The sequence below is a fragment of the Canis lupus genome, chromosome 5, assembly GCF_011100685.1.
Source record: "Canis lupus familiaris isolate Mischka breed German Shepherd chromosome 5, alternate assembly UU_Cfam_GSD_1.0, whole genome shotgun sequence".
Lineage (NCBI taxonomy): Eukaryota > Metazoa > Chordata > Mammalia > Carnivora > Canidae > Canis > Canis lupus.
In genome coordinates, this window is record NC_049226.1 from 13,689,937 (window position 1) to 13,709,756 (window position 19,820).

General features: G+C 45.6%; 2 protein-coding genes across 10 annotated transcripts in view; both read right to left on the reverse strand.

Moving 5' to 3' along the window:
- Nucleotides 1–4,247, reverse strand: part of ARHGEF12 (Rho guanine nucleotide exchange factor 12) — a 150,098-nt gene extending 145,851 nt beyond the window's left edge. For all 4 annotated transcript variants that reach the window (XM_038535888.1, XM_038535889.1, XM_038535887.1 and 1 more), the window contains exon 1: nt 4,035–4,247. In XM_038535888.1, coding sequence (XP_038391816.1) covers nt 4,035–4,066 — 32 coding nt within the window. In that variant the 5' untranslated portion in view covers nt 4,067–4,247. The remainder of the gene's footprint in view (nt 1–4,034) is intronic.
- A 2,126-nt stretch (nt 4,248–6,373) lies between these two features.
- TLCD5 (TLC domain containing 5) lies at nt 6,374–16,416 on the reverse strand. 6 transcript variants are annotated; one of them, XM_038535891.1, is made up of 4 exons: nt 16,089–16,220; nt 13,800–13,999; nt 11,086–11,640; nt 6,374–7,167 (listed from the first exon to the last, which is right to left on the reverse strand). In XM_038535891.1, the coding sequence occupies exons 2-3, from the start codon at nt 13,996–13,998 to the stop codon at nt 11,102–11,104; spliced, it is 738 nt and encodes a 245-aa protein (XP_038391819.1). In that variant the 5' UTR covers nt 13,999; nt 16,089–16,220; the 3' UTR covers nt 6,374–7,167; nt 11,086–11,101. The 6 variants fall into 6 exon arrangements, with proteins under 6 accessions (XP_038391819.1, XP_038391820.1, XP_038391823.1 ...); XM_038535892.1 differs by lacking the exon at nt 6,374–7,167 and having other exon boundaries at nt 8,267–11,640; nt 13,800–13,988; nt 16,089–16,416; XM_038535895.1 differs by lacking the exon at nt 6,374–7,167 and having other exon boundaries at nt 8,267–11,640; nt 13,800–13,914; nt 16,089–16,370.
- Nucleotides 16,417–19,820: the final 3,404 nt, after the last annotated feature.

Below are 19,820 nucleotides of genomic sequence, written 5' to 3' on the forward strand. Positions count from 1 at the left end.
AAATGCTCCACAGAAAAATATGTAAAATCCACCGTTTATGGATTTCATCAATGTCTGCCTCAAATTTCACTGAAACTCCAAACTTAGTTAAAAAAAATCCTGTATGTTAACTCAATGTTATCTACTACATTTTAACGAGAAACCACCAATGTGTTAGGGAGCATTACCAGGTTACCATATTTTTACAGTGATTCAAATAGATTCTCTTGTCACCTCACTAAACAAATACGAACATCTTATAAATGTACCATTAATCAGGAAGACGACAGCTCTGCACTTTTTAAAAAGTTTACTTTGTACTGTATCTGTTGACTCATGTAAAAGCGTACAAGTGAATGTACTATTGCACGTCTATATGAATCAGGATTTTATACCGTACTGGGAGAAAAGAACATTAAACTGAATACAAAGCTAGCTCTGGGATCCTGGTCCCTAATCTCAATTTTGTATTTATCAAATGACCGACTTTACAAGTAAACGTTACAAATAACCTAACCTTGCAGATGACTCAGATAAACTTGAAAACAGCACACATACAGGAGTTGTTTAGTTTTGTTTTCTAATCAAAAGCATTATATGGCAATGATGGCAGAAAAAGTATCCTGGATGAAAACCCCAATTACTGTGTATACACATGTAAAGTCACAAGTTTGCATACTCACCAAAAGTTTGCTTCAATTAAACAAGCTTAGACCTGAACTCAGTACTAAGAAAATGCCAATATATTAAAAACCTTTGTTTATCTGTCAATCAGAACAACAAAGCCCCTAAGTCCTAGACCAGACAAAGATCCATTTATTTCAAGTAAGACACTTATAACAAAACCTTACCTGTATCGTCCCTGAAAACTCACTGTTCTAGAATCTAGCCTGAAACGGTTTAGGGAGTCCACTGAAAGAGCACTCTCCTCTCTCTCTCTCAGAAGAATTTCCAAGTGCCATAAGACCCCCTAAACTGTCTTCTGTTCTCTCAGGAACAGAAGACAGGCACCTAAGAGGACTGCAAAGAATTAGGATGTATTTTTAGGACTGAATATAGCAATTGATGCAAACTGAAAAATAGCGATCAGATGCTAATACAACTTTTCAAGTGCTGATTCTAAAAGTGGAAAACTATACGTCTCACAGAAGTTACAAAGCAAAACACTAGATGGTATTCATTAGCTGCTTAGATTTAAAAAACAAAAAAAAAAACAAAAAAAAAAACAAAACCACAACACTATTCAGATACACTGTATAAAAACAGCAGTTACCATAAACATAGTTTGGATTTTAAATTGATAAGTACACCTTTTAAAAAGGGGGGAAATGGGGTGAGGGGTCTGAGGAATAGAAGATGAAGAGGAAGAGAAGGGAATAAAATGACTGTGTTAATTTAACTGTAAAATAATAACAGGATATAACAGAGTTCTGAGTATCCACAGTGACCAATCAGAGCCTAAACATAGCTGAATTCCATCCCAGCCCCAGCACGTCCCTAACACAAGAATAAAACCCTTCTTATCTTGTTCAGCCATGTGTCGCCTGCCACAAACTGCAAAACAGAACAACGCCCAAAACCAGCTAGTCTGATTTCAAATGAGGACAGACAGACTCTGTAGTCAGAAGCACCACAATGAAAGAACTCTAACTCACACAGCTGGCCTGGTGGGTCTGCACACTCTACCAAACAAAGCCATACCACATACAGTACTTCAAACTTGAAAGGATCTTTAAAAAGCTACACTGGCACTGTTAATTTGCCAATAGCTCTAGAATCAGCAAAATACACCTACAGTACACTGGAATTAGACAGTGAGAAACAAGAATGGGGTAGACATAGCAGAGAAGCAGCTAAGAACTACTCTGTACCCATAACTTTGTTAAGGTACCCTGGGAAAAAAAATAACACTAAACTGGCGCGCTTCTGGATTTCACCCCAACATATATTTAAATCAGGGACAACTACTCTCCTAGCCAGCAAATGGATGCTTGATATCTACAGAGTAAGATGTGTTTAAAGAAAATGTAATAGTCACCTAAGAATAATCTTGTTAAAAAAAAAAAAAACTAGTAGCAAATTTCTAAGATACGGGTATCCACAATGTCTTGGCAATGCATTCTAAATTAAGTGGTTTTTAAAGGTGTTTTTCTTTTTTAAAATGTAACATCAGCCAACACCTGAACTTATTCAAGGACATCAATACCCAAACCAATTTGCAGATTCATCTTATACTTAGAATACTCGTCTTTTAATCTTTTGTGCTTAGCACGGGGCCTGGCAAAGGACATCCACTGACTACATATTTATTGTATATCTGTATCTCATCTAACTTATTAAAAAAAAAAAAAAGTCCCAAGATTTAATTTCAAGATAATAGAAAAAGGAAAAAAATCTCTGAGAAGCAGAGAGGAAGGTTATTAAGTGGGCACTATTATTAAGTGGTTCTCATGTGAAATGAGCTAGTGACCCTTGGTTCTGTTTCTACAAAATTAAGCACCCCTAGTACCACAGTAAAAACTACTAATACTACATTAGTCCCTAATAAGACTTCTTGTCTAAAGGCTCATACAGAGGCCAAGAAGTGAATGAACCAGGAAAATAAAAACACAACGTGATTTCTCAGTAGCAAAACACCCTGAAAGGAAAAGGGATGGGGATGATCGAAAGAAATTAAAGATAAGCACTGCTGCTACTTGTTGTTACGGGTACAATCAGAAAAGTTGAAAACTAAAATTAATTTTAAAAAAATACGCAACGAATATAGTTTAAATATTTAATGGAATCTTTTAGGTGAACATTCACGTGACACTGGAAAGCATCAACAGGAAGAGGAAGTTCTGTTTCTGGAGTAGCTGTTATGGTATGATAATGGAATTTGGCCCTTTTAAAATCAACAAATGAGTCTGACCATTGGGTGAAACTCTGTATTAGGAAACTCCACATTTTCTGCAAGAGCACTATTGTTGCACTTTTCATCAAAGTGCTTTGTTTTGCCCCCCTAATTCAGTTATTTGATCTTTTTTTTTTTTTTTTTAAATGATGTAATAGTCTGAATACGGACTTAAAAAAAACAAAAAAAAGACTGGCTGAAATTTGGAACCAGGATACAAGGTCATAATGAAATTGAGAAATAAAATACAGTAAAAGGAATTTACTGTTTAAACCAATATTCCAAAGAATAACCCCTAAGAGTAAAGAAGCTCCACTTAAAACCACATAGCCTGAGCTCAATTCACCAACCACCAGGCAACACAGATCAGCAGCAGAAAGGACTCACAGAACTCAGCACATCCACCTGCCATGCTTCTAACTACCTAATTCGCTTAGGGTTTGTATCTCTTGAATGCAAAAGCTTCTGGGAGATGAAATACGAAAAATGCAACAATTAAAATCAAACCCCATGACTCTCCCTCGCCCCCCCCCACCTGTTTTTTTTTTTTTTTTAAGCTCCATCAGGAGCCTGAGATCTACTAGTAATTTCAACATTCTGGAAAATGATTAGATAATAAACACTACGCAGCTCAATATTCAAAGAAGAGCCAGCTCAAAAATCATCCTGCAGCCGTCTCAGGACGAAGTCCACAGACGGCAATTCCTAGAACCTAAACACGGCGTCTGGGGGGACCACGGCGGGGGGGGGGGGGGGGGGCAGGAGGAAGACCGATAGGTGATGCACCAATACCCCCGGCCGAGGTCGGGCGCTGACCTTCACCCCAAATGACCTTCCCCTGGGTTCCAAGAGAAGTGCCGGATCCCAGTGCACGCGCGCCCCAGAGAGCGCCGCGACCGTGGCGTGCACCTACCCCATCCGCGGACAAATCTGGAGAAAAGTTTCTCTCCAAAAAAAAAAAAAAAAAGAAGCAGCAGCAGCTACATTTCCAAACTCGATCGAGTGGGTAAGTTGGCAGCAGCCCCAGACTAACTGCGGAGCTCCAGGGCGCGCGTCCCTGCTCTGCCTGTCAGCGGCGCCGGGCAGGGCGGTCGGGGGCGGTCGGGGGCGGTCGGGGGCCGTGGGCTCGCCGGGCCGGGCGGGCCGGGCGCCGCGTACCCACCTGTCGGTGATAGTGGGCTGTGTGCCGCTCATTGGGGCCCGTGGCGAGAGGTCCTCCTTCTATCCAACTTGCATGGTACGGAACACCTCCGCCCCACCCCCCGTGCCCTGGGACCAGGCCCGACTCCGCAGGCGACGCCGCAGTCCGGCTCAAGACTCCATGCAGTCATCGAGGACGTCCGGCGGGAAGGGGTCGGGGAGAGGGAGCAGGTCGGGGCGGCGGGCGGCGGCGGGCGGGCCGTCTATCTGGGGCTGCCCGCCGCTCGTGGCCACCGCGCCGGCCGCGGCTCGGGCCGCCCTGCGCCGGGCTCGCGCCGCTCCATGCCCCCGGCCCGGGGGCCGCTGCCGTCGTCCTCGCCGCCTGGGGCTCCGGGGCAGGGCTCCCGCGGCCGGAGGGGACGGGAAGCCGGTGTCTCAGCGCCGCGGGCTGCTCCCCATCCCCGGGAGGCCCGGACTCTTCCGCAGTCGGCGCGGGCGGCGGGCGGCGGGCGGCGGGCGGCGGGCGGCGGCGGCGGCTCCTCCCCGACGCGCCGGTAGGCGGCCGTTCCCGCGAGGGGCGGGAGGTTCCCGTCCGGTCCGGCCTCGAGAGCGGCGGCGGCGGCTGAGGCGGCGGAGGCGGCGGCGGCTGAGGCGGCGGCGGCGGCGGCCACTCGGCGCGCGGGGCCGGGTCGCGGGGTCGCGGAGCTCTCGCGGGAGCGCGCGCGGCGGGCGGAGGAGGCCGCGGGGGGGGGCGGAGGGGGGCGCACGACGGCCGCGGGCGCGCGCGCGGGTTCCGGTTCCGGTTCTGTCTTTCCCGGCCCCGGCCGCGTCCAGCGCGAGCGAGCTCTTCCCCTCCCCCGCCGCCGACTCTCTTTTTTTTTTTTTTTTTTTTTTTTTTTTTGGCCTCCTCCCCTCTGACTTCGGGAAGCCGCCTCACCCGGGATCCCTCCGCGGCGCGCGGGGCCGCCCCGCCGCCCGCCGCCCTCGTCTCCCCCGCGCCTTGCGGAGCGCGCCAGGGCCGCGCGGACGCCTCCGCCGGAAAAGTAGTTCTGCGGGGCGGAGGGAGGCGGGGGCCGGCCGGGCGCGGAGGCCCACCCCCCCCCCCCCCCCCGCCGCTCGTCGGCCCCGGGCCCGCGGGGAGCTGCGCGCCGGAGTCTGGCTGCCCCCGGAGACGCCGCCGGAGAGCGCTCGCCCGGCCCCCGGTCCCCAGGGGCCCGGACGGGAGGCTCCTCGGGCATTACCCGGCCCCCTTACCCTGCAAACCTTTATTCCTTAATGCGCTGTACTTGTCGTGACTTTCTGATAGCTCGTAAAGAACGGTGACGGCTGGAAGCGAAGGACGCTGTCGGGCACCTGGACCTGCAGGGAGAGGGTTTGGCCTCGGATGCTCACCTGGGGCACCTGCTGGCCTCGTCCCAGGTCTGGGGCCGCCGCGCACAAGCGCTGGCTGCCAGGGGAAGTTAGAGGACGGAGGCGTGTGGGGCTTGGGGGGTGGGGGTGGGGGGGGGTGGGAATTGGATCCAGGATTTCTTGGTATAATATTACTCTGAGCCTGCTTCTACCTTGGCAAAAATGAAACGTATGATTTGGGGCACCTGCGTGGCTCAGGTCGTGATCCTGGGGGTCCTGGCGGGGAGCCTGCTTCTCCCTCTGCCTAGGTTTCTCTGCCTTTCCCTGTCAATAAATAAATAGATAAATAAATAAATAAATAAATAAATAAATAAATAAATAAATAAAATCTTTAAAAAAAAAATGTATGATTTGCCAGATGGAGAAAGCATGATGCTTTTTCCAAAGCGACTTCACAAGCTTGCGGAGGACAGAGATGGTGCTGCAGCAAATGAAGTGTATTTATCCAGCAGAAAGGGCTGCAGTTGTCTCTGAAGGGTTCTCCTCTATCTTTTTTTTTTTTTTTTTCTTTTTCCTACCGGGTACATTTAGATATCCATCTAGTTTTATGATTGCATAATCCCATAGTGTAACAATTTAAGTACCACATACAGAATAGTTCAGTTCTGCCTGCCAACGTCCACTCTGGCTGTCCCTTTACCAGTTTTCGGGCTTCATGAGTTCAGCCCTGTACGGGTGGGTGGGGGGCCTCAGCCTCGTTGTGGCCATCAAGTGGTAAAGCAAATTTGATAAAGAGGGGATGCGGAGAGGAAATCAGTTACCTCTTAATGCTGTTTCTAAAAAGTCAACCCGCAACAGTCCATGAAAAGATCATTATCCCTGAATAGATGCATGATCTAAGGCTGACGTTAGGACGGGGTGGAAAAAAAAAAAAAAAAAGGAAAAGATAAACAGAGGCCAAAGATGACTCTTTATTGCTTGATTTTTTTTTTTTTTTTTTTAAGTTCAAGGCACAGCCAGCTAATTTTGTAATGTTTATTTTGGGAAAGAATAGCAGCAGATTAAGGTTCCAAGCCACTTTCCTAATGATCAGACCAGGATACATTGCCACCTGCTGGTGTACCCTAGCATAATTCTACCCTGAGAACTCCTGTTAATTAAATTGTGTGGGGGTTTTTTGCCTATTAACTGGAAAGAGAGCTCCTTCCATCCATATAAAATAACCAAAATGCGGACTTCACCCCCAGACTTACACCTTTCTTAAACATGCTAAATATGTTTTTGCCAAATTCTAATAATTTACAGGGTAGGTATGAAATTATTTGGACCCAATGACTCATCGAATCATGCGTTTAAAAAAAAAAGTGAATTCTCCTCTTCCCTTCAAGAATGTCTCACTACTTGAGCTTCAGGAATAAAACAAACTGGGAAAGTTTCCTAATTCACCTTCTCTTCCTTGCATACAAAACCTCTTGGCAGGCTGCTTTCAAGATCTTTCCAAACTTAAACAGACCCAAAGTTCTAGCTGTGAGCAAAGAAGGCATTTGCTGTGGGAAAGCTTCAGAAGATGGTAAGCAAAGGATTTAATTAAGCCAGTGGTTATTCATTCCAGAACTATTTTTTTCAATGATGAAAATCTCTATGTTCACCCACAAAGCTCTAATGGTAAAAACATCCCTGAAAGCCTCTTTAGAGCTGTTGGTAGCTCTAGACTGCTCTAAAAGCTCTATCTATGGAATGCCTTGAGAAGAATCACACCAGTCTAGGTAGAACACAGTCCTCATGGTCATTAGTTCCTTCCTTACCTACAAAAAAAAAAAAAAAAAAATAACACTGGAGACACAATTCATGGCACATGCTCTTTGAGGTTCCCCCCCTGGAGGGTGGGGGCAGGGTGGTGACTCTAAACCACATCCTTATCCACTCTTTCAACATTTACTGAGGACCTACTGCATGTCTTAACACTGTTCTAGGCATTCTAACCACAGTTCTGAAGAGAACGTAGGGCCCTTGTCTTCATGGAACCCATTCAACATCATTTTCAAGGCAATGCCCAGGGGTTCCTGTCAGTTGGTTAAGAATCCAATTCTTGGTTTCAGCTCAGGTCATGATCTCAGGGTTGTGGGATTGAGCCCCATCGTCAGGTTCCATGCTCAGCAGGAAATTTGCTTGGGGTCCTCCTTCTCCCTCTGCCTCTAACACTGCTCAAAATAATCAATCAATCAATCAATCAATCAATCTTCGGGATGCCTGGGTGGCTCTGTGGTTGAGCATCTGCCTTCGGCTCAGGGCATGATCCCAGAGTCCTGGGATTGAGTTCCACATCGGGCTCCCTGTGGGGAGCCTGCTTCTCCCTCTGCCTATGTCTCTGCCTTTCTCTCTCTCTCTCTCTCTCTCTCTCTCTCTCGCTGTGTCTCTCATGAATAAATAAAATCTTTTAAAAAAAATTTTTTTTAGGGATCCCTGGGTGGCGCAGCGGTTTGGCGCCTGCCTTTGGCCCAGGGCGCGATCCTGGAGACCCGGGATCGAATCCCACGTCGGGCTCCCGGTGCATGGAGCCTGCTTCTCCCTCTGCCTGTGTCTCTGCCTCTCTCTCTCTCTCTGTGACTATCATAAATAAATAAAAATTTAAAAAAAAAAAAAAATTTTTTTTAAATCTTCAAGGCAGCTGCCCAAATAGGTGGTAAATTAAAGAAATTTAGTTCTTCCTATCTCTTTGGCAAACTTTTCCTGTATGTAGATTGTTGCCCAAAAAAGTAAACAGTATTAGGGATGGTTGATGGTAAGAGCAGATAAGAGGTATTTCACAGAGAAGTATTAATTTGGGTCAACACTTCTACAAGCCAAAAGACTTTTTTTCCTAATTGCTTGGCAAAACCACAATAAAGATATAAAGGCAGACTCTGGGTTGATAAAAAATTGTTTATTTTTATAAAATTTAGTACAAATCTCACTGAAATATAAATCTTTCTTGAGCAGTGTTAGGAATTATTACATAGTAATCCAAAGGCAAATGAATAAAATACTTCATTTTGTCTGACCACAGCACATGTTAATTAGCCCTTCATTTACCTAAGATTAAAACTCCCCATCTTAACTGCTGACTCACCTTCATGTCCCATTTTTCTCTCAGGGAGGTTCCTTCATAGTTATTAGGTAAAACATCAGGAAAAGCCAAAATGAACATTTTTCTTTTCTTATTATTTAGGCTAATCAAAAATCCAAAAGAAACCTACATACATTTCCCAATGAAAGTACCCCTCAAACAGCAAGATCTGCAATCCCTTCACTTCTGAGGAGTAAAAAAAAAAAAAAAAAAAAAAAAAAAATTGGTACCAGATTAAGCCTATTCATTTGTCTGGTATGGAACAGGTTGCACTGTGCCAAAATTCAAGAGCCAGCTTTTTCTTTTTTTAAGCTCCTGCGCCAAGCCACTCTTTTTTACTAGGCTTTTGCTAAAATCAGCATTCCCCAGCATCCAACGTTGACCACAGTTTTGCTGGAAAGAAGCTCACCAGCATTCTGGGGATACTGATCACAGAAGAAAAGAGAACGGAGACGCTACTGTCAGATTATTTCCATGTGCAACAAAACTCGGTAATCAGCTGACAGTCATTTTAAAAGACCCACTGTTAACATGCCTTGGAAACTGCTTTTCTTAGACCCACGATGACTTTATGCGGTTCCAACGCTCCGTCATGCCTGGCCAGTGACATCCATTTTGCACATGGACCACTCATTAGGTATGACCAGGGACCACAGAATGGATAGAGACTTCCTACTGACCGAGGCTTAGGCTTCAGTAGCCCCACACATTTGCTCACTGAGCTGATCGCTCCCCAGTGGTCTAAATAACATAATCCATAATCAAATAAACAAATAAACAACAAATAAATAAACAAATAAACAGCAAATAAATAAAATAAATAAATAATAGTTCATTTCCCACCCCCCATAGACATCCTACATTACAGACACCCCTTAATAAAATGCCACAGTGTCGCTGTGAAATACACAGCGGGGTATTTCATTCATTCACAACAGAGTTTAAACCGAGACAAAGGGTACACCAGTGACCTGCCCAAATGATCTGGCAGGTGAGTAGCCAAATTAGTTAAAGGAACCCAGAAAGTCTTGATTCCTAACCTCTCGTTCTAAGCTTACATTGTCCCTTTTCCTGGGTGAGATTCGAGACTATTGCACTAAGAAATATTTTGTTTCCTTCCGAGACCGGCCTTGTCATAATGTTTTATAGACAGTGGCACCTTTTTCAGAGAAAAGAAAAGGTAGTAAAGAGGGCTAAAGGGAATGTATATGAATTTTTTTTTTTTTTAATTAGCCTCATCACCCTGCGGCCAGCACACCTCAGTCTTTGGTTCTGGTTTGCAGTATGTATAGCAGAGTTGAAACTTGAACTGCCATCTCAAGCACAGTGGAATCCACATGGTAAATCCCTATGGAATTCACTCACAGCCTCTCATGCCTGGGAGATTAATGCACAAAAGCCCTGAGAATTGGCATAGTTTTCCCGGTAGAGCAGAACCCGTACAGCAGGACTCGGTAAATCTGCCTACAGCTCATTCATCTCTCATCCAAAGCTCTAGCTCTCTGCTTTTTGCACAGAAAAGAGTTAACAGGGCAGGCCTGAACTCCTGTCCTTGGAAAGGCCAACTTGCAAGGTTGGCCAAGGGCGGGCATCTGGGAATGTAGATTTCAGGAGCTCTCCTTCCACGAATTGCTGATAATGGTCACCATGCTTAAATTGTTTGTGCAAACAAAATGGTTCATGCTGAACATGTATGTTCCTTCTGGGAGTCAGGAATTTTGCTACATGCCAGGCAATGGCTGCCTACAACCCCCAATAAAAAACTTGGGCACTGAGCATCTAATGAGCTTCCTCATTGGACATTTCACACATATGGCCCCAAATCGTTGCTAGAGCAATGAAGCACATCCTGGGTGATCCCAGTAGGAGAGGACTCTGGAAGCTTGGGCCTGGTTTCCCTTGGACTCTTCCCCAGGCACCTTGTCCCTTGGCTGCTCTCTTTGTACACTGTAACTAATCATAGCCAGGAATTTGACAACATTCTGGGTCATGTGAGTCCCCGTAGCAAAGCACCAAACCTGGGGGTGTGTCTTGAGGACCCTCAACAGTTGGTATAGAGGGGCTCAAGAAGTGACCTACCACCACAGCCAGTTTCACCACCATCCTTCTCACAACTCTTTCCCTTTCTTTAAGCACATCCAGTCCCCTGATCCAAAGCTCAGAATGCCAGAAGTGCATCTTCCCCAAAATCCCTCCCTTTACAGTAAAGGGGGTGACTTTACTTAAATTGCTACATGGAAAATAGGAATAAGGGTTTGTTCAAGAAGTCAATTCTCGGAGAAATTCTCAAAGGAATTCTCAGATTCCTTCCTGAGCTATCTAGCCATCAGGCATCCCAGAGACAAAAGGACCCAGGGACACCAGAAGCTAAAAGAATGCAGCAATTGCTCATCTCACGGTGCTGACTTACTCCAACTACCATCGAGTATTCTCACTTTCTACAACTGGGCCACAGCAGACGTTAGTGTTTTAATACTGGTATGGGCTTCACTAGAAAACTGACCAGGCTGACTGAAGAGTTTAGCCCTTTCTTGAAAGCTAAGTTGGTTGTGAGCATGATTCTTTAACAGCCGTGTCTCCAACCGGTTCCCGTGGCCGACTAAACCCCTTGTATCACCTGGAGAAAGGCTTGGCTAATGCGTCTTGAGATGGCCGTTGTGCTTCAGCTGCCGCTCCTCACTGCACCTGCTTCTCCAGGCATGGTACTTCTTGATGCTTTTCCTCCACGCAAAGCGCCAGATGCTAAACATGAAACACCAAGACACGGCGTACATTGCTACTCCTCCAAACTTCACAAACCACTTGGGCTTGGGTGAGACCATTTCACAGAAAAGGAGGCGAGCTCCTACTCCAATCCTCACTCCAGTAAACAGGGCCACAAAGAGGAAGTCCACCACGTCTCCAGTGAAACTGTGGTAGTGGCCTGTTTCACGGAGAAACCAGCGCATCTGTAGCAAGGGGTTGGTAATCTCACTTCCAAACAGGACTGCATTGACCTCTGTGCCTGACTCTCCGAGCACCAGGGCCATGATGATGCCCAGGATGCTCAGTGTGTGGTGAGCCAGCATCAGGGCCCCCTCAGACTGGAAGTAGATGCACCAGCCCAAGTCGAAGATGAAGTAGCCCAAGGTGAGACAGAGAACGTGCACTTGGAGAGGAGTATTGGGCGAGCCTGAAATAAACCAAGACAGAAGCCAACTGAGCCACTGGGAATGGAGCTACCTTGCACAGCGCTCCAACATCTCCCAAGCGTTCCTGAGCCACTGGGAGCAAAAACAAAGGCAGGCCAGTGACTTTGAATGACACTCGTGAAAGAGTAAAATCTAAAACCTTGGTCTTGATCAAACCCAGTAATGTCACAGGCCTGGGAAATGCTGTTTTGATTAATCCGATCTCAATGTGTGGCCTGAGCGCCAGCCACAATTTCAGTGTCCTCTCTATGGAGCAGCATAACATTGAGCTATTTTGTCCTTTCAATTAAAATCCCAGTTTCTCAGAGATTGGGTGGGTGGCTAAGTGGTTGAGCATCTGCCTTTGGTTCAGGTCGTGATCCCGGGGTTCTGGGATCAAGTCTCACATCAGGCTCCCCATAGGGAGCCTGCTTCTCCCTCTGCCTATGTCTCTGCTTCTCTCTGTGTGTCTCTCATGAATATATAAATAAAATCTTAAAAAAAAATTTTTCTTAGCTTAATGGGTTAGACTGTTGGGACACTGGTGACCACACCCTTCTTTAAAGTGGACCCTGGAAAGAAAGAACCCTAGAAATTAGTGTGTTCCCAATCCCAAGAAAATCAAGTATAAGGACATGACATATTCAAGTCTATTTAAAAACTTCATGTAAGACATAAAGCTTAATAGCTGCTTTCACATCAGTTTGATAGTTTTAGGAAAACCTCAGAAGCTCCACATACGATTTTAAGGAAATAAAAAAAAAAAAAGAATCTAAGGAATTATTTTTTTTTATAATTCTTTTTTTTTTTTTTTTTTATGATAGTCACACAGAGAGAGAGAGAGAGAGAGAGGCAGAGACACAGGCAGAGGGAGAAGCAGGCTCCATGCACCGGGAGCCCGACGTGGGATTCAATCCCAGGTCTCCAGGATGGCGCCCTGGGCCAAAGGCAGGCGCCAAACTGCTGCACCACCCAGGGATCCCAAATCTAAGGAATTAACAAAAAAATCATATCCTAGGGGAACCTATTTTTTTTTAAGATTTTGTTTATTTATTCATAAGAGACACAGAGAGAGGCAGAGAGAGAAGCACACAGAGAAGCAGAGACAGAAGAAGCAGGCTCCATGCAAGGAGCCCCATATGGGACTTGATCCAGGAAGTCCGGGATCACGCCCTGAGCCAAAGGCAGACACTCAACCACTGAGCCACCCAGGTGTCCCTCCTAGGGGACTTCTGGCCTTAATTGTACCCCCTAAATTCTTATGTCAAAGCCCTAACCCCAAAATTCCTCAGAATGTGACTATATTTGGAGAAAAGGCCTTTAAAAAGGTAATTCAGTTAAAATGAGGTTGTTAGGATGGGCTCTAATCCAATACGGCTGCTGTCCTTATAAAATAAAGAGATCAGGACACAGACACATTAAAAGGGAAGACCATGTGAGGACATGGCAGGAAAGAAGCCACCGGCAAGCAAAAGAGTGGAGCCTTAGAAGAAACCAAACCAGCCAACAACTTGATCTTGGACTTCTAGCCTGCAGAATTATGAAAACATAAGTTTCTGTTGTTTATGCTCCCTGGCCTGTGCTTTTTGTTATGGTAGCCCCAGCAAACTAATTCAAGGGGATACAACCTTTTTTATTCTAAGGAGGTAATACTTGTACATCTAGCAGCTTAAATATCAATATAGGTGCCTCAAATAATGAGACATTGGTCAAATAAATGATGATATATCCATACAACACAATATTACATGACTGTTAAGGATCAAAAAAACCTATATACATAGATGTCCTTTGAATATACAATCAAGTGAAAATTGCAGGTTATCAAAAAGCATATGTAATACAGTCCATTCCTTTCTGTTTGGAGGTAGTGGTGGAAGATGTTAATATTGGCTTTATGTTTTGTATATTTCAGTGGATTACATACAATGTAACAAGCATTTAAAATTTGTTTTAAAAGTAGAGAGTTACAAAAAGCAGAAATAGGGACATATACAGTATCAGAGTTAAAAATGAAGACTCCTGACACAAATTGCAATTCGTAATTATTCTTCAATATTCTTCAATATTGTACAAATTCTGTGAAAGTGTCCCATCCTTCCAAGACTACCCCCCAAATTATAGATCTCTTAGAGAAAATCATCTAATGTCTCCTACCTACCTGGGTGGGTAAAAGGCCAAGGGCCATCAATGAAGCCAATATAAGCTGAGAGGCCTATGGAGAGGATTCCATGGGTGAATGTTACCAGCCGGCAGCTCCACTCATAGCTTCGGTGCTTATTCAGGCGGCAGAAAGAAATGTAGAGTGAGAGCCAGCCCCCCAAGCTGCACAGCACCTGCGGACACAGAGCTAATGCCATCCTATGTGAAAAGACCAAAACCAGAAAAACAAAGTATGTACCCTAAGAAAACAGCATTGAGTCAATTTGCATATAATCTTCATTTCTACTCTAGAATAGTCCAAAAACATTGCCTACACTGAAACACTTCTCATTACCTACACAGCCAAGATCTTCTATTAAAGGGTGGCTGTGGTTCTGGTTCCATGTTCCTTAGAGATAACTGGTAAGAGCTGTAAACTGAAAACCAGGAACTATATTCTGAGTTGGTAGGCTGCCTGATATAACGTGTTGTTATGATGAGTAAATGTCAATAACAGCCCGCCAGTGATCACTGACCTTGGATGATGAACATGAGTAATATAATACATGTATTAGATAATGTGTTCAGGCTTCAAAAATCCCAACAAGAAGCTCTCGTGAAAAAAACAGTACCGCCACCTGTGGTTTCTGCTAGAGGTCATATGACGCACAGCAGTTTCATGTGGTTTGAAGCTGATACTAAACTCAACTGAAGTTGGATTTGGGTCATGGGTTTATCTATTAAAATCGAAACTTGAGGTAAACCAGAATAGCGAACTAAACCAAGTCTAGGAATTTCAGAAAGAGAAAAAAAAATCCTAGTTCTGTTCAGTTTTGAAATCCAACTCAAAGACTGACCCAGGAGGAAGCAGAAGGATTTAGAAGTATAAGTGGGAAATTTTTGATGAGATATACAAATATCCTTAAGGTGGTTCTTCAGTTAAACATAAAACAGGGCAGCGTGGGTGGCTCAGCGGTTTAGTGCCACCTTGGGCCCAAGGGCCTGATCCTGGAGACCTGGGATTAAGTCCCATGTCGGGCTCCCTGCATGGAGCCTGTTTCTCCCTCTGCCTGTGTCTCTGTCTCTCTGTCTCTCTCTCCCTGTGTGTCTCTTATGAATAAGTAAATAAAATATTTAAAAAAAAAAAAACATAAAACAAAGTCAGAAAGCTACACTTTGAAATTTTTACAGATGACAAATATATCAAGCCAAGAATGATGTAACAGTCAATTTAGCCATACAGAACTAAGATCTTAAAATAACCAGGATGTTATTATGAATACTCGTTAGCTCTTCTATTGAAAGTACAAACAAAAAAGTCAAAAACATTTTAGATATCTGTCTCATCTCAGCAGGAATTTTCTGCATGGCTACCCTTATTGCTTAACCCTATTCTGACAAGTGAAATAGTATCCGTGGACCAACACACTTCAATACACAAACCACTCCCGAGAATGCTATCCAGAGAGAGCTTTATGAAGGTCAAGTTCTGTACAGAGTTCATCTGAAATCAGGATTCTATTCAAGAAAACAGTAGGTGTCCACCAGAGTCCTGAGTTCCAAATTTGTCTGTGCCTCTAACTAGGCCTAAGAGTGTGGGCAAATCACTTTCACCTCTTGAGCCTCCGTTTAAAAAAAAAAAAAAAAAAAAAAAAAAGGAAAAAGAGAAGAAAAGAGGATTGAAAACTCTAATCCGGCCCAGTTCTGACAAGGAGTTCTGAGATAAATTTTGTAAAACATCTAGGCCAGTTTTCAGAGCAAGGGCCAGAAATACAAAGTACCCAGAGTGAAAAGAACCGTCCTCGCTTATTTCCTTCTAAATGCCAGGGTCACCGGCCAGTAATGCGGATCAGCTCATTTGGATCTGCTGATTAGTATTTTTAGAGTCCTCTTCCCTGAATCCTAATTCCCTAACAGAACAGAGGAAACAGTAGTCTATTTACAAACACTTAAATAAAAGAATAGACGTTTGTAGGGGGCAGATACGAGTCTGTGACCTTGGGAAAGTCACTCCATCTCTCTGGATTTCGGGTTGGTTTTTTTTTTTTTTTTTTTGCTCTCGGGTGAAAGGACGGAAGGGTATGGAGGCGGCGGATCGGTCCCGGCCGCTCGGGTCGCAGGGCCGGACTCGGGAGGAGGAGCGCGGGGCGGGGGGCGGGGGCCCCGGACCGCCCCGGACCGCGGCCGTGCACCTGCTCCGCGCGCAGCCCGCGCCCCCGGCCGGAGGGCATCCCCGCGACGCCCACCCGCAGCCCGCAGCCCGCAGCCCGCTCCTCGGCGCCCAGGCCCGGGGGTGGGGCGGTGTTACCTGGCCGAGCGCCGGGCAGCCTCGGGCGCCTGGGCCCCGGAGCCGAGAGCGCCGATCCCGGGAGCAGGAAGCGGCGGGGACCCGGAGGGATGGAGGAGGGATGGAGGAGGGATGGAGGAGGGATGGAGGACGAGGCTCCGGCGGCGGCGGAAGAGGAGCCGGGGGTCTGGGGGCACCTTGCGGCCGGGAGGACGGAGCGCAGAACCCGAGCTGGGCCCGAGGGACGTCCCTGGAGGGAGCCGGAGGGTCCCCCTCCCGCGCTCGGGGCTGGGGGGCCGCGGGGGGCCGGAGCGCGCCGGGTCACCCCGTGGTCACGTGAGGCCCGCCCGCCGCTGCCCCTGTCGGCCTGCTTGTTTGCTCCTTTGACTAATCCCCCTCCCCCCCCAACAATGGGACAGCCCATCCGGTGACCGAGCGCCTGCATCCCTACTGGGCGCCGCCGGGGAGATGCCGAGACCGAGTCGCCCCCCGCACGCTCTGAGTCTCACTCGTGCAACAAGCGCACAGATCACTAACTTGCCAGCAAAGTGCTTAGGCCTGGGAATTCCAAGTGAATTCCTCTTCCTTACGGCCTTGTCACCAACCTGGCGGTAGGATGGATATAAGGCGTCAAAATAAACCCGGCTTGGGCGCTCGACTGTGTGTCTTGGGGCAAGTTACTTAGCTTTTCTGCGTCTCCGTTTTCTCAAACAGAAAATGGGGATGGTAATAAGAGCTATCTCTTAGAAGGCTAGTGTGAGACTTTGACACGCTTGACCTGTGCAAAGCGCTTGGAACGGTGGCGAACCCAAGGAAGACATCATATAAGTGTTGGGCCTGGAGATCCCTGGGTAGCTCAGCGGTTTAGTGCCTGCCTTCAGCCCAGGGTGTGATCCTGGAGTCCCAGGATCGAGTCCCACATCAGGCTCCCTGCATGGAGCCTGCTTCTCCTCTACCTATGTCTCTGCCTCTTTCTCTCTCTCTCTCTCTCTCTCTCTCTGTCATGAATAAGTAAATAAAATCTTTAAAAAAAAAAAAAAGTTGATCCTTGGGTGATGGTGACACTTGGGGTAAATCCTTTCTCCTCTTTGAGATCTATTTTAATACCAAAGAAAATAAGTTGGAAGAGATGACCAAACAGATATGGAGGCTTAAATGCGGCAAAGAGGGCATCTGGATTGGTTTATTTGGATGCCAAGGGCCCCCACAGTCTTGAAAAGAGAAGTTGTTAAGTAGAGATGTGAGCATTCACACCACGGCTGGCAAGTATTAATAATATAGGAATAATAATCTAGTTTTGGCATTATTCGTGTCAATCTCTCATGAGTAAGGATCAAACTCTTTTTTTTAAAGAATTTATTTATTCAGGAGAGACACAGAGAGAGGTGGAGACATAGGCAGAGGGAGAAGCAGGCTCTATGCAGGGAGCCTGATGCGGGACTCGATCCCAGAACCCCAGGATCATGACCTGAGCCAAAGGCAGATGCTCAACCACTGAGCTTCCCAGGGGCCCCATGGATCAAACTGTTTTCATCTTTGTTTTTCTAATACCTGGTAGGCAGGTGCAATAGATGTTTTCTGGTTGGATCAATGGGAAATGGGCCTGGAAAATGTATTAGAAGTATATCGGGATTCCTAAGCCTTGTTGACCTTCTACACCACGTAGGAAGTGTTTCCCAAATACCACTGTAGGCTGTACCTTGAAAAGTATGATTTAATAGGCTTAATATGGGGCCTAGAATATGTATCTTTTAAAACATACCCAAAAATAAAAAATAAAAAATAAATAAATAAATAAAACATACCCACAGGTCGTTCAGATAGCAATCACATTTAAGAATCACTGGTGTTAGTGGACTTTAAATGATTCTGTTGCCAGCCGCCTGCCTTCTGCTCAGGGTGGGATCCCAGGGTCCAGGATCCACTCCCACATCAGGCTCCCCACAGGGAGCCTGCTTCTCCCTCTGCCTGTGTCTCTGCTTCTTTCTACGTGTCTCTCATGAATAAATAAATAAAATCTTTAAAAAGGAAAGAAAGAAGAAAGAAAGAAAGAAAGAAAGAAAGAAAGAAAGAAAGAAAGAAAGAAAAGAAAGAAAAAGAAAGAAAGAATCTCAGACCCTAACCCCAGACCTACTGAATCAGCACTGCATGTCAACAAGGTTCACAGTGATTTTGTACGCACATTTAGGCATTGGTCTCAACCTTGATGGCACAATAAAATTATTTGAGGCGCTTTTAAAAATCACAGGGCCCAGGCCACAGTCCAAAGTAAGTCAGAATCTGTGTGGTTATCTGTCTTTTTTTAAAGCTCCCCAGGTGTGGTGCCTGAGTGGCTCAGTGGTTGAGCACCTGCCTTTGGCTCAGGGCATGATCCCGGGGTCCTGGCATCCAGTCCCACATTGGGCTCCCCACAGGGAGCTTGCTTCTCCCTCTGCCTATGTCTCCACCTCTCTCTGTTTCTCTCATGAATAAATAAATAAATCTTTGGAGAAATAAAAATAAAGCTCCCCGGGTGATTCTAATGTGTAACCAAAGTTGAGAATCCCTGCTATGCGCTCAACTGAAGTTATAAGATGAACTAGAGAAGACAACCTGCTTCAAGTGGATTGGAACAGACCAGATAAGAGGTAATGAGAGCCTGAAGAAAGAGAACGGGGAAGGATCCATTTCACTAAATGGATAAGTGCAAATTTCAGCTTTTCCCATGTGCTTATAATTGTTGCAGTGGTTTTTTTTTCTTCTTCTTCTTCTTCTTCTAGTATCTGAATTTAGAATTACCTTCTTGCAGCCACTATTTTCCAGGCAAGAACAGAGTACTAAAAGGCTTCAAGTGTCTAAAGATTGAAGGGATAAGGAAAAGTACTAGCTCTTCCAATGGGGTCTTTATTGGGCCTTTACATCCTAGGATGATCGATATTCCACGTTCAGGCTTCATTACCTGGGATTAAATTTAATGATTTATAGGTCTTTGGCCATAACCCTTCTTCTACCAGACAGGTATTTGTCAACAGTGGCATCACTCCAAGAAGTTCTGGGCTGTAAGGGAGAGCAGAGGAAAGGAAGCTCCCCAACAATTTATTAGAATTATAAGGACAATAATTGTGATCATAATCACAATGATAATAGACAATGCTTATTAATGTGCCAGGCATTGTTCCAAGCGCTTTACATATATTCTCAACTCATTGAATTCTCACAGGTCTATGAGACGGTTGCTATCATTATCTCCATTTTACAGGTGAGAAGCCAAGACACAGATCAGTCAAGGAACTTGCTTAAGGTGACATGATTAGTAGGAGGCAGATTTGAGTATGAACCTGGGCAATATGGCTCTAGAGGTCATGCTCTCAACCACCAGGATAAGCTGCCTGCACTTGACTAGAATCCCCTACAGATGTGTACTGTATTATTCAGTATTCACACCTCCTAACCTCAGTGAAGGGCACTAGAAGTTGTTCAGAGGTTTTAAAAAAAAGAACTTAATTTTCAAAACTCTTATTTACCTATTATATACTAGGCACAGTGTTTTTTTAAGATTTTATTTATTTATGAGAGAGAGAGAGCACAAGTTGGGGAGGGGTAGAGGGAGAGGGATAAGCAGACTCCCTGCTGAGCAGGGAGCTTGCCTCTGGGCTCCAACCCAGGACCCTGTTATGACCTGAGTGGAAGTCAGACACTTGACCGACTGAGCCACCCAGGTGTCCCAGTACTAGGCACAATGTTAATCATGGGGATACAGAGAAAAAGAACTGC

Coding starts and splice junctions, on each gene's coding strand:
- TLCD5 (XM_038535891.1), bottom strand. CDS start 13,998: ATGGCATTAGCTCTGTGTCCGCAGGTGCTGTGCAGCTTGGGGGGCTGG. Junction 11,641..13,799: donor TTGGCCTTTTACCCACCCAG/GTAGGTAGGAGA, acceptor GGTTTATTTCAG/GCTCGCCCAATACTCCTCTC.